The sequence below is a fragment of the Chrysoperla carnea genome, chromosome 3, assembly GCF_905475395.1.
Source record: "Chrysoperla carnea chromosome 3, inChrCarn1.1, whole genome shotgun sequence".
Lineage (NCBI taxonomy): Eukaryota > Metazoa > Arthropoda > Insecta > Neuroptera > Chrysopidae > Chrysoperla > Chrysoperla carnea.
Genome location: NC_058339.1, coordinates 41,643,835 through 41,657,284, shown reverse-complemented (window position 1 = coordinate 41,657,284; position 13,450 = coordinate 41,643,835). Strand labels below are relative to the sequence as shown.

The 13,450-nt window shown below is 29.9% G+C and overlaps 1 protein-coding gene across 1 annotated transcript; it reads left to right on the top strand.

Moving 5' to 3' along the window:
• The first annotated feature begins 9,447 nt into the window (after positions 1-9,447).
• On the top strand, positions 9,448-13,450 carry LOC123295662. Its single transcript, XM_044877081.1, has 3 exons — positions 9,448-10,567; positions 11,597-11,925; positions 13,175-13,450. The coding sequence occupies exons 1-3, from the start codon at positions 9,803-9,805 to the stop codon at positions 13,272-13,274; spliced, it is 1,194 nt and encodes a 397-aa protein (XP_044733016.1). The 5' UTR covers positions 9,448-9,802; the 3' UTR covers positions 13,275-13,450.

Below are 13,450 nucleotides of genomic sequence, written 5' to 3'. Positions count from 1 at the left end.
GCTCCGTGCATGAGTTTTATTTCAGGGAGTTACCATAGTAACAACACAATACTTTATTAATATAATTGTATGGATGGACATACAAGTCTACATATTGTATATATGTTTTACATTGAAAATAGTCATATTTAAAATGAAATGCATGATTTATGGTAAAATTTATAAAATAACAGCACTGCGGTCGATTTAGCTGTCCCCTCCACCTACTATGCTGTCTGCCAATAAGTACATTGCTATAGATGTCTAAAGATATCATAAAATTATCGATTTTCGAGATGAAATCTATAATTTTCTATCCGAAAGCTAAAAGATTTATTCGATTCTAATTTATTTTAAGTTGAGCACATAAATAAATTTAACTATTGTGTTAATTTGAATACAAGGGTACACAAAGTCTCCATATAATAATAGTACAAGTATTTTGTGAGAACTAAAGTTCAAATCCTATAATCCTATAACCAAACCACCACAAGTAAGTATAAAATACTGCTTTTGTCATATTATCACGACTTGACGCGATTGAGGGGGAATACTACACACAAATTTTCTATATTTTTAATCTACTAACAAAAAATATACCGTTACTCGAAAACTAAATTTTATGCGAGGGGATTAAATCGAAGAAAATGAAAGCGCTAGGCAATAGTATTAAGATTTATTCAGATATTTATACTACGTCTACTTTTTATTAGTAACAAATTTGGAAAAATGAGTAGGATCTTAAATCAGTTGTTATATCGATTAGCTAACAGCGGCCCACCTGTTAGTTGGATAATTCCAACTGTACAAATATCACAATACACTATTCTGTTCCTCCATGACACCTACTTAGCCTTCCTCAACCATAGGCTAACGATGTTCTCTAAAACCCCGTCTTGCTTGCATTTAATGAGGACAATCGACTTTATTTCGATCTGATAGGCTATTTACTCGCAATACTTAAGTGTAGAGTATGGGGAGATGGAACATAGTGGAACGTGGTGCACAATGGCACAATCATAATATTTGTACCTTATTTCAAGATGTGTACATTGATTTTGGAATTTTTATGGAATAAAATACAAATTTTACGATTGTTCCATTATGAGCCGTTTTTACTGTGCCACACCAGCTTTATACACTTCTCATATAAGGAAAATAAGTTTGGATTGAGAGGATATATCTTTTTTTCTGAGTTAGTAAAAACAGTAGTGACTTTCAGGTTGAGTTTTGACGCCAGAAAATGAATTTAGTACGGGAAAATTTACTTTCATGTACTGTTATTTGTTTCAGTGCTGGAAACCATTTAAAATACCAAGCAGGCTTTCTGGGTTCAAGACACGAATTGAAAGTCGGTATTTTTAACAATTTCAGAAAAAATAGCGTATACACTTTTCGTAGGAAAAGTACATTGCCGGACTCCTATGGTTCAATAGTCGCCCAGGAATGTATTGCTTCTCCTACTAAACACACAAACTATTATTGTTGTTATGTTGTCACTAGGGCTTGTGATGAGGTGATCTGTACTCAAGTAAAATAAATGATATGTCGCCCAAGATTATCCTAAAGTTTTTTTTAAGTTTTGGGCTTTGAAGCAGCTTTGAAGTGAAGAAAGTACAATAGATCAAACTGATCATAGCATAAATCATCTTCTACGACTTACTCCCAACTCAAGGTAAAGAGCTCCTAACTAGAGGTAAAGGGTCAGACGAACTACACAGGGAACAAAAATAGTTTTTTTTTCATATTAAAAGTTTGTCGTAAAATCTCTGTTAAGTATAATCTTTCACCTATGCCAATCTACAGTGAGTCGCATTTAAGATGAAGAGGTCCTCATATTTTCGTTATTTATAGGAATATCGATTTGTAATTTTGCATAGTCATACGCTATGATGGGTGACATGTTTTAAGATACTTAATCGAATCATTATTTTGGTCTTTACTCAAAACTATTACAATTTTATTGAAATATTTGAATACATATCATTATTAAATTATCAATTTGTCCAGTTTTTACATTCTATAGCATACTAGTTATAAACGTTTTTTTTTTAATTTCATAACTAATGTGTTATGGAATGTAAAAAAACTGTGCAAATTGATAATATAATTGTTTTATGTATTCAAATATTTCAATAAACTTGTAATAATTATGACTGTGGACCAAAATAGTGAAAAAATTGAAAATGCGAATTATATCATGAAAATCGGTAATTGGGTATATAAAAATATTCTAGACAACTTATTCTTTTTTTTCGATATCTCTAACCATCTCTATCGCTAGGCAAAATATTAAGAATCGTCCCTATTTGTCAATTTGTACTAGGCTGAGTTTAAAGTTCAGCTGATTTCGGTTAAGTATCTTTAAAACACGTGACCCATCACCCTGTATGACTGTACAAAATTTCAAATTGATATTTCTATAAATAACCAAAATATGAAGGTGTCTTCATCTTAAATGCGACACACTGTATGTATAGTACAGCCAAATTTGAATTTGCAAAGAATATTCAAATTATAAACTTATTATTTTTTTATTAAAGTTTTTCTTAAAAATATATTCATAAAATGAATAGCGAAAAACTTTATTGTTGTTTGTTTTTGTTATAAATATTTTAAGTCCCCTAAGACAAACTCTCTCTCTCATCTTGTCACACAAATAATACCTACATAATATAAAATATTTAACAAAGTATATTTACATAAAAATTTTTAAGACAGTATATTTATGTGACTTTCAATAAAATAAGTTGATAGACCGTTAGATAGTAATACACTTGGATGGTGCCTCACATTCTAGATTCTGCTTCTAAGGGAACAGAAAATTTACCAAGTGTGTATGATCGCTCTTTAAAATTAAGGAAGAAGTGTGAAACAAAGAATCAGGAAAACTTCAAGTTATTAAGAATCACATAGAAAAGTTCTAGTCCAAATCTTTGGTTCAAATTCAATATCACTGTGATCAGTATAAATATTTTCAAAGATAATAAATCAGATCTATAGGATATTTCGAAATAAATTTACCTAGGCATTATCAGTATGAATTAGCTAATCGTAATTACTCTTATTGTGTATGCACAAAAGTAGTCAGAACAGATCAGTGCTAATTGGCCAAACACCATCACCAGTAGCTGATAATTAACATTGGTAAACTATAAATTGCAGGATTTAGTAAGGGCCTCCACTCATTGACCGACATTTCCGACGGATTAGTGTGATAAACCGAGATTTCTCGAAGCTGACTGTAATATGTCTTATTTGTTTACTATAGTTGTTTACTATGCCGTATATAAATAAGTTTATTAGTAGTTGGAATAACGATCTATTTTTAACCCTCGAATCAAAAAGAGGTTTGTTAAAAGTTTGACCGCTATGTGTGTCTGTCTGTCAAGAAAATCGGTTCAGTTTCAAGGGCGCTACAAGTAAATTTTGCTTGTTAAATATTTAAAACTGAGTTGACTGGCTAATAACGTATGACAGATAGTTGTTATAATATTTGTTTATGCAATAAGTCAGACTGACGAGTTAGCTAGATGGGTTCGCAGACCGATCACTCAATGTTTGGAAAGCTTTAACAAGTCAGTGGACTTATATACTTAACTAGTAGCTTTAGAGATCAACTCAGAATCGCTAGCTGATACTGATGTTGAATATTTTTTAATCGATATACATAGACACATTCTTATATAAAAGAAATTTAAAAAAAGTAGCTGGAGTTTTTTAATTTTATATTCAGTGCAGTAGATATTAAATAAACTCTAAAGAAATATCTAGAGCTCTAATGATGATTAAAATAAATGTTATTTCTCTAGGAACTACAATGTAGCAAGAAGAAAATAAAATAGATGAATTCAACGTCCTCTGTATGACGGTAACCAAATAAATGAGCTTTTAATGTATATATAAACAAAAGCTTCATACATTTTTTAGAATGTTTAAAATTAACTATTAATAAAATAAAAAATGAAAATATAAGAGAAACATTTTCAGAAATATTCCGTTTCATAATACAGTGCAACCTCGATATAACGAATCTGAAGGGAACCAGTAAATATTCGTTATATCAAGTAATTCGTTAAACTGAGGTTTGTTATATTGAGGTTAAGTTGGTCTAAAATTCGTTATAAAGAGGTAAAAAGTGTCGGAACCTCTCGCGACATGAATTACATACTATGGAGTATACTAACTGTCATATATTGGTGGGACTTTATACGTTATATAAAGGTTTTGAATTGACGAATTTCGTTATTTAAAGGTATTTAAATTTTTTATGTAGTTGAAAATTCGTTATAAAGAGGCTGTTCGCAAAAAATATTCGTAATGTAGAGGTATATTTTATATTGACTCTTATGGACAATTCAAGGGGATTGCGAAAAATTTGTTAAATCGAGGAATTCGTTATATTGAGGTTCGTTATATTAAGGTTGCACTGTATAATAACCGTATGAAGTTAACACTCTATCACTCTAGTTAACACTCTTGGTCTTGACTCTGACACTCACTTTGGTAAAATGTTATTGACCCCTCAAATTTTCGAAAAGCGTAGTATTAATTCCTTAATATAAATTTTCACAATACTTTTTATACCATGTATATATGAAATATACATAGTATATTAAGTTTAGTCCCAAGTTTGTAACGCTTAAAAATAATGATGCTAGGAAAAAAATTTTGTCATAGGCGTCCGTCCGTCCGCCCGTCTGTGGACACGATAACTCAAAAATGAAAAAAGATATCGAGCTGAAATTTTTACAGCGTACTCAGGACGTAAAAAGAGAGGTCAAGTTCGTAAATGAGCATCATAGGTCAATTGGGTCTTGGGTCCGTAGGACCCATCTTGTAAACCGTTAGAGATAGAACAAAAGTTTAAGTGTAAAAAATGTTCCTTATCAAAAATAAAACAACTTTTGTTTGAAACATTTTTTCGTAAACATCACTGTTTACCCGTGAGGGCGCTAATTAGGCGGAAATTTTATAATATGTACTATATTTGATTAACAGTTATGTATGTGTCACATGTTTGTATGTGTAATGTGATAAAGAAATCAACACTGACTATGCACGGTATTTCAACAATTAACTCAGTCAATTGTTTGTTTTCACTTGTTATATTTGATTTCTTTATGGGCGAAACAAAATCTTTTTTCATTTGTCTACATTTCGATTTGTGATTTAATTTTGAAGTAGCCACAAAAACCAAATTTTTATGAAACTGTGAGTAATTAATTGTTGATTCATGTAGATTAATCATACATAATGTAAGTATATAAAATTAATTAAAGAAATTATCCGCAAACTCGAATTTAGAGTGCTAACTTGAAGCAATTCAATTGTAATGAGATAATACCTATAAAAATACATTTATATATTGTAACGTCTTGTTATTATATTTCTCGTGTGGTATATTAGGATGCCGTAGAAATTTTTAACGTATCCGTTAGTTTCATCCAATACATGTTTTATATCCTAACACTTCAGAGTTTTCATTATGTTCGATTCTGTGTTATTATAGGCTTTAATAATTCGAAAGAATATTCGACTAACAACCTCACTTTGCTCTCCAAACCCTCCAATAGATTAAAATAAATTGATTTTCAATCCAAAAGAGAAAAAAAAAATTATTTTACATTTTAATTTGTAAATAGCTTCAAAAAGTAGATTTATCTTAATTTCGTTCTAGCCCTATCCGATAGTATCAAGAAGATCAAAATAGTATCAAGAAGATCAACAAAATTTTCCAATTAAAATTTTATTCTGAAAATAATTTATTATAACCATAAAAATGTTCTTTGAAAGTATTTTTGGAGCTATGTTTTTTGAAATTTTTTTATTTTGTAATCAAGTTTTTACTTTTGTTTAAAATTTGCTTAGGAAAAAAAACCATACATAATGAAAATAAAAGCTCATATTAAATAATTTGAATTTTTATTTCATATCTTTACTATTACAATTCCTCAAACAGGATATCTTAGAAAAGGCCAATCTTAGATGGAGGGAGGAACGTACTTGTGGTGGTATTCGCAAAGTTGCGGCCTGGCAGTGTATCACGACTACTGCAAGAGCTGTCACAGTGGTGAAGAGGAGAAGACAATGTCTCATCTTTTCTGTCACTGCCCAACTCTTGCCATGAGGAAATGTACTTACTTGAGCCAGCCTCTATTTGACGACCTCTCCGGCCTAAAGTCTGTCGACGTCAAAGCTCTCCTGCTGTTCTTAAACAGCTACAAATGGTTTATGAAGTAGTGCCTTGGGATAGGCCAACCCTTTTTCGGTAACACAACGGATCCTATGGTCTAAGTGTGTCCCGTCCCAGGACAGAACATCCAGATTTTAATAAAGACTTTTATTTTATGAATATTTAAAAAATATTTTTCGCTGTTGTCGAATCAGGCTCTTCCCAGGTTGTGTAAGCAACTTATTGAAGAACCTTGTTTTACATTCTTTGCTTTGGCTATAAAAACAGACCTGAACCTAAACGTTATGCACCTTTCTTATTACATTGAGTAGGTAAGTAATAACGCGTGCTATTAAAGAAGTCTACATACATATAGTATGTACCTAAGTATATTAAATTCCAGTTTATATAAACTGGATATATACTTACATATATATTTGTTATCTCTGCAATAAAGGAATATAAATTATATCTTCCGTTTGTAATAAAGTCAAAACTATTATTATTAATTTATAAAAATAAAAACAAACACTTTTCTAATAAACATTAATTCTGAAGTTTAATCTTTTATGTAACATTTTAATAAAAGTTAATGGATATACAACCATTGATTAACACAACCTTTTTTTATTATGTATGAAATAAAAAAAATTAATTTAATAAATCAAAATACTCGACTGTGGTACATAAAAATTGGAAAGAATAAAAACTGGTTCAGTAGTTTACATAGCGACTTTAAAAGTCGGGATTCATGAAATTTTTGACCGGCTCAAATATTCCCAATAAAAGGCACGGACTGTTAAAGTCACTATGTAAACTACTGGACTTGTTTTATTCTTTTCAGTTTTAAATTTTAACGCAATCGGATTTTTGTATTAACTTATTACTATTTTGCGCTAAAAATCCTCCATTTTTATCAAACACTTTTTAATAACGATACCTTAACTCTCGAAATCCATCCAGCCGTTTGGAAGATACGAGGTAATTAAGAAAGTTACAAACAAGATGTGCACGAATAACCTAACCCTTCCTTGACAGTCGGGTAAAAAGTTATTCACATCTTCACTACTATTAATCTACATAGTATATAGGAGTATGGAAAAATTAATAGGCCGAAAAATGTTGAAACCGACAGCACCGATTCCAAAAATTCTTAGTGTTCTTCATCACCACTAACCTCTACATTCATTTAAAAATTCATGGAATCAGGCCCTCTAAACCACCTCAAAAAGAAATGAATATTATTTTTTTTGCTACGGAATTGGCTCTAGGAGGTTTTTTTGGTCACTGATTACGAATCCGGGGTCTAAATTGAACGTTACCATACTCCGGTACTAAATATTATATAATCTTTGAGGGAAATTCTCGCAGCAAAATGTTTATATTTCAATTGTAGCGCTAATAGAGTTCGCTTTTTGCCACAAATGGCACGAATCCCGTACTGAAGTGTGATATGGTTGAATTTAGACCCCAGATTCGTGAACAGCGACAAAAAAAGCTCCTCAAAGAAAGGAAATACTAGCAGCAAAATAATTATTTTTCAATTTTCTAATAAAAAGTGAACTTTTTGCTAAAAAAAAAGGCACGAATCCCGTACTGGAATGCAGTAGTACTAAATTTAAGCCTCGGATTCGTGATCAGCGACCAAAATTACTCCATATTATTTATTTTTTTTAACCTAAAAATATTGAGAAAATCGTTCTGCAAATCATTTCTTCCAAACACAAACAACCCTACATTTACAACTCTGTTCTTTTTTTACAAAAATGTGCACATCTTCTTACGTAGTAAACTTAAAAAAGGATATTGCTATTAAAGCGTAAATTATTAGAAAGAAATGTACAAAAAAGTATACACTTGAGAAGCAAAAGAACATATTTATTATAGAAGTATGGAGGATAAAAGTAAGGAGTATTCATAAGTTTGACACGAAATCAGAAAAAATGTTTAAAAGTGAGAGCATTTTTCATTAAATAGTTCATATTTAGTAATTTTTATTTAACCTATTAAAAAAAAAAAACAACTATTACTTGGAATAAAAATATTTGTAATAGAAATAAAAATTGCATTATTAAATTGTATTAAAACGTGGTTAAATTAATAAATTAAATTATATGGCGTCATTTGAAATGTTAAATCGTGCTGACCTCTACACCTTCTGGTTTCAATTATTAAGGAACTCAATCATAGATACAGATAAAGATCCCTGAGACCATAGATAAAATATAGTAGTGGGCTTTAAAAATTCACTACTTTAAAATATATTGATATGATCTAAGGTAGTGGGAACAGACGTTAATACGATTAACAGAGAAGATATCTGCGATTAACTTCAACTTTATATGACCAATAAGGCAATAATAGTTGATAAACAATAAGTTGAAGAATCTTATTCTTAATACCTTTGGTTTGACACAATTTGGTGTAAAAAAGAAGTTTATGGTTTTCCTTATAAATCGTCATTCATAGACGAAAAAAAGTTGTATACATAATTATAGCCGTAGAACTAAAAACTATTCCCACCTTCAAACTTTTATTTTTGATTCTTCAGGCATGTTTCTTTGAACTTTGAATCGCGAGGGAGCTTTTTCATTTCCAAACCCCTGAATAGAACAAACCAGCACCTACGTAATCAAAAATGTTTGTCTTTGTCCTTGTCTCTCACATTATTATAATAGGGTTTATATATGTAATCCATGAAACAAGGAGACTGGCCAACAGACAAGGACAAACAAACACGTAAATGAAAAAGTAAATAAAACTTCAACGTGACGTCATTGTGTACGTTTTCAACAATTCTGCTGAACTTATCTGAACTCTTATATCTAAATTATATTAAAAATGTTATTTATAAATAGAAAATTATTTTTTTTCTATGTTAACAGATTTTTATTGAATAATTGAAAAATAAATAAAGTCAGGCATATTTTTAGTTTCAAAATTAAATTTGTTACATCTTACATGACCAGTTGACCACTTTTTAATTTTAGCCCTACTTTTTATCATGAAGGTGTCTATTTAATTGTTATTTATTTTGGTAAAGTGTAACAAATAATTATATTTGTATGTCAGATACTTTCACCATATTGAAATCGTATTCATAATAATAAATAAATGATACTTTGTAATATAATATTCGTGTATTTTTAGTCAGGCATCTAAAAAGAAATTATCAACAAAATATATTGTATTTTTTAACAACGTCGTAATAAAACTAGTAGAGATAACTCCACTGTTTTGCCCATAAAAATATGCATCGTGCGTTCACAGAGTTCAATATGTGTAGTTGTAATTCAGTGATTTAACACCTAAATTGACTTTAAAAAGAAATATCTTGTATTTAATGGAAATTTGTAAGCGCATCACTATTTTGAATATTAGATTTAGATTCTGTTTGAATTATTAATTATAAAAATTAAGCATGTTTAATTTATTTTTGCATAAAATAAGCAATAAAACGCATTCATACGAAATCACATTTATATATTAAACGTCATAGGACGACACATATAAAACTGTGTAACAGTAAAAAAACGCAACGAAATCACATTGTGTTATAAAAAAATAAAATGTTCTAAAGTGTCATTTGTACTAATTTATATATTTATCAAACGTACGGCACATTTTTTACAATATTAACAAATCATTATGGACGGCCAAGGTCCAATATTTACGGGGCAAGATTTACCACCTTTACGAAGACCAAATATTAGTATGGAAGAAACAGAAACAGATTTACATAAAAATAATGAGATTAATTCAACTGACAGTATAGTGTCAAAAAGTAAATTATCAGCAGAAGCAAAGGAATTTGTCCCAAAAGGAATTTATAGTCCAATTCCAACCAACAACAAATCTGTACAAAATCGTTTAGAACGTTCAAGATCTCAACAACAAGCACCTCAATCAAATAATATTATTACAGCACCTCAACTTCCTTCAGATATTAATAATGGTTCTAATTTCAATGATTATTTCAATGAACTAGAACATTTACGTGAAGTGATTGTATTACTAACATCAAATCCTGGTAAATTTGATGAAAAAGTACCTGCTTTGTTGGATAACTTACGAACATGTTTGGATGATAGTCAAATGATGGATGCAGTGGTTCAATGTATTGTCGATCAAGCAATTGCTGAACATAATTTTGGATATTCGGGTGCTCGATTATTTGTTATTTTGAACGCTTATTCATCACAAATGCGATTATGCTTAATGAATTATTGCGATAGTATTGAATTCACAGCCCCACATAGTGACAAAGCACGAAATTATACATTATTCTTAGCTGAACTTTTTTCACAATTGGATTGGGAAGAAGCATTTGGCGAATATTTGTTAAAAATGTTACAAGTTTTACTTACATTTGACGGTCCTGATGATATTAAATGCATTTGTCAAGTACTCAAAGTAAGTTTAATTTTCAAACTGTTATTATTTAATATCACATGTGTTAGTTTTGAGTTAGTAAATTTTGAAATCATGCCCACGTGTATAAAGCTGTGTTTCCACGATCAAAAAATTTTCTCCTAAGGCTAACAAGAAAACTTGGATGCTGCCAAAACTTTTATTGCGAAAATTGAAATCTAAGCATTGGGACTGTTTAAAAAATTTATTTCAAATACCTAGAGTTCTGTTAATTTTTATCTTTAATAGACTATATCAATGACTATAGAATGCGGTTTAAAGTTAATTATATTTCTAAACGCATTGTAAGAGACTACATCCGTTTACAAGATGGGTTCTCACTTTTTACATCCTGACCACGCTGTAAAAATTTCAGCTTGATATCTTTTTTCGTTTTTGAGTTATCGTGTCCACAGATGGACAACCGGAAATGGACTAATTAGGTGATTTTATGAACACCTATACCAAAATTTTGTTCGTAGCATCAATATTTTTAAGCGTTACAAACTTGGGACTAAACTTAGTATACCTTGCATATTACATATATGCATGGTATAATAAGCTTTTTCGCTTGTAAAAAGGAAAGTTTTTCCAAAATTTTAAACTATGATAGATGACATAGATGTTAATGTCATTTTAAAAATCAACTTACTATTAAACTGTCCCTCAAACGAATAATTTCGGAAGAAAATGGCGACGATTTGCCAACGCTAAATAAATCATTAGTGCTTTCGAACGCTTGGTAAATTGTTGAACAGGGCAATTTTAGTTTATTAGCTTTGCCAGCATGAATTATCACTGGCCATCTTGCCCAGTACTATAAAATCCGATAAAACTTCTTTTTCGAGTTGTCTGTGTTAACAGAGAACATCTATGTTATAAGAAAACTCTGGGAAATTTTGAAGTCAAACCTGATTTAAATATTCAAAACTTAAAAAAATATATTTTGACCATAAAACAACACGTTTTAATTAATTTTAATCCACCCTCCTTTTTTTGAAATTTTTAGTTAATAATTTTCAATTTAAATAGTTGACAGGTATGTCTTTGGAAGCATTGAAATTCGATGCAGTATTAAGTATAGTGAATCGATTACAAGACCGATTGCCTGATTTACCAACATCATGCGCAAATTTATTAAAAAATGTCTTAGAATTACGTGCCGCACAATGGGGTCGAAATAATATGCATCAACCATCAACAATACCAATAACACATTCCGTACAATCTGATTATCCACCGGAGTCACCGTTTGTACAACGTTGGTCAGATGGTGGTCCAGTTTTTTATGGACCCGATGGTCTCGAATTATCTGCTGAAGAGAACGCATTTTTAACGGATGTTGCTGATGAAATATCACAGTAAGTCATGCGCTAATATTAATTTCCTGCAAACTTTAAATTAATCATAAACGTAATCAAAATATATAGAAATTATGCAATTATAACAAAAATTAATAAACGTTTATGTTGGAATAATATGAAATAAAATATTCTAATTTTTTTAATAAAATGGTAAAAAAAACTTAAAATTTCAGTCGGAAATAATTAACAGAAAACTGCATCTTAATTTTATGTCTTACTAAATTTCTTCTTTTAAGCGAGTTATGTTTTTAAAAGCCTCTTTAAAATTAATGTTTTTAAACCTCGGTTTAAAAAATATATATTGTCAACATAATATTGTAATTTCCGTCAGATTGTAAACTAATTAGTAAAATTGTAAATTTAGCTTCCAAAAGAATAGCCAAAAACAAGCCCAACCCGTGCTAAGTGCTCGATCCAGATCAACTAGACATAACGCAAATGTTGTGTAAGCTCTAGTTTATCTAACGAAAATTATTATTATTACGTTGACATATATAATAATAATATACCATAGATTGGAGTCGGCGCTGTTCATGACAAAATAGTCATGAAAGAGTTACTTTTGTCTACTTTGTTTTGTTTGAAAAACTAATTTTAATTAATTAGTTAAAAGCATTGACAAATATTTTCGTATACAGAAAATTATAGCATGCGGCATTCGTTTTCCCATAAAACACATTTAAAGTAATGAAATTGCATGCATTTGTGTATTATTTCTTGTATAAGTGATTTTTCTAAATCTTTAGGTAACAATATTTCAAAACATTTCGTCTAATTTTTCCAAGTTCTAACAGAATTTATAAATAAAATTCGAAACAGAAGTCTCTAGTATAATCATACATGCACTTTTTGAGGAACTAACTTAAGAAAATTTGACAATTTGCATATTTCTGGGAATTAATTCCGATTGAAATCTTTTCTATCATTTAGCCATTTTTTATTAATTTGCATAGTAGCCAGCCCGGGTTGTAAGGGATCAAACTTTCGATAAAATGGGTGATTGAAAATCGTAACAACCCTGTAGCCAGCGTGTTCGTGTGACTATTACTTAAATTTTTTGTCTTTACAGGCCATAATTAAATGGTTGTGAAGTTAAAATAAAAATTAAGAATTAATTATTGGATTGTGTTGTTTAATTTGTTATAATTGGCTACAATGTGAATTCAAAATATAAAAAAAATAAATAAAATAATTGGAAAAATCCCTATGGAACCCACCTTAATTTATAATTAATTGCATTTTACAGTGATGATTCCGATCCAGATGGATTATGGGATCCTGATCCTGAAATGGATGAAGAAATGCGAGCAGCTTTTAAAGAATTTGTTGCTATGGGCAAAAAGTAGTTATTTATATAAAATAGATTGTAGAGTAAAAAAAAAACACGTTTTTTTTAATTATTATTTTGATAAATTATTTTTCTTTTTGTACAATTTAATGTTTTGGTTTAGGAAATTTCTTAGGATGTTCTTGTGGCGTGACTGAAGAATTCATTACACATATTATTATAGCATAAAATACT

Excerpts from the sequence above, each read along its gene's own strand:
- LOC123295662 (XM_044877081.1), top strand. The coding sequence starts at position 9,803 with ATGGACGGCCAAGGTCCAATATTTACGGGGCAAGATTTACCACCTTTA. Across the intron at positions 10,568-11,596 it reads GCATTTGTCAAGTACTCAAA|TTGACAGGTATGTCTTTGGA; the intron begins GTAAGTTTAATT and ends CAATTTAAATAG. Across the intron at positions 11,926-13,174 it reads GTTGCTGATGAAATATCACA|TGATGATTCCGATCCAGATG; the intron begins GTAAGTCATGCG and ends TGCATTTTACAG.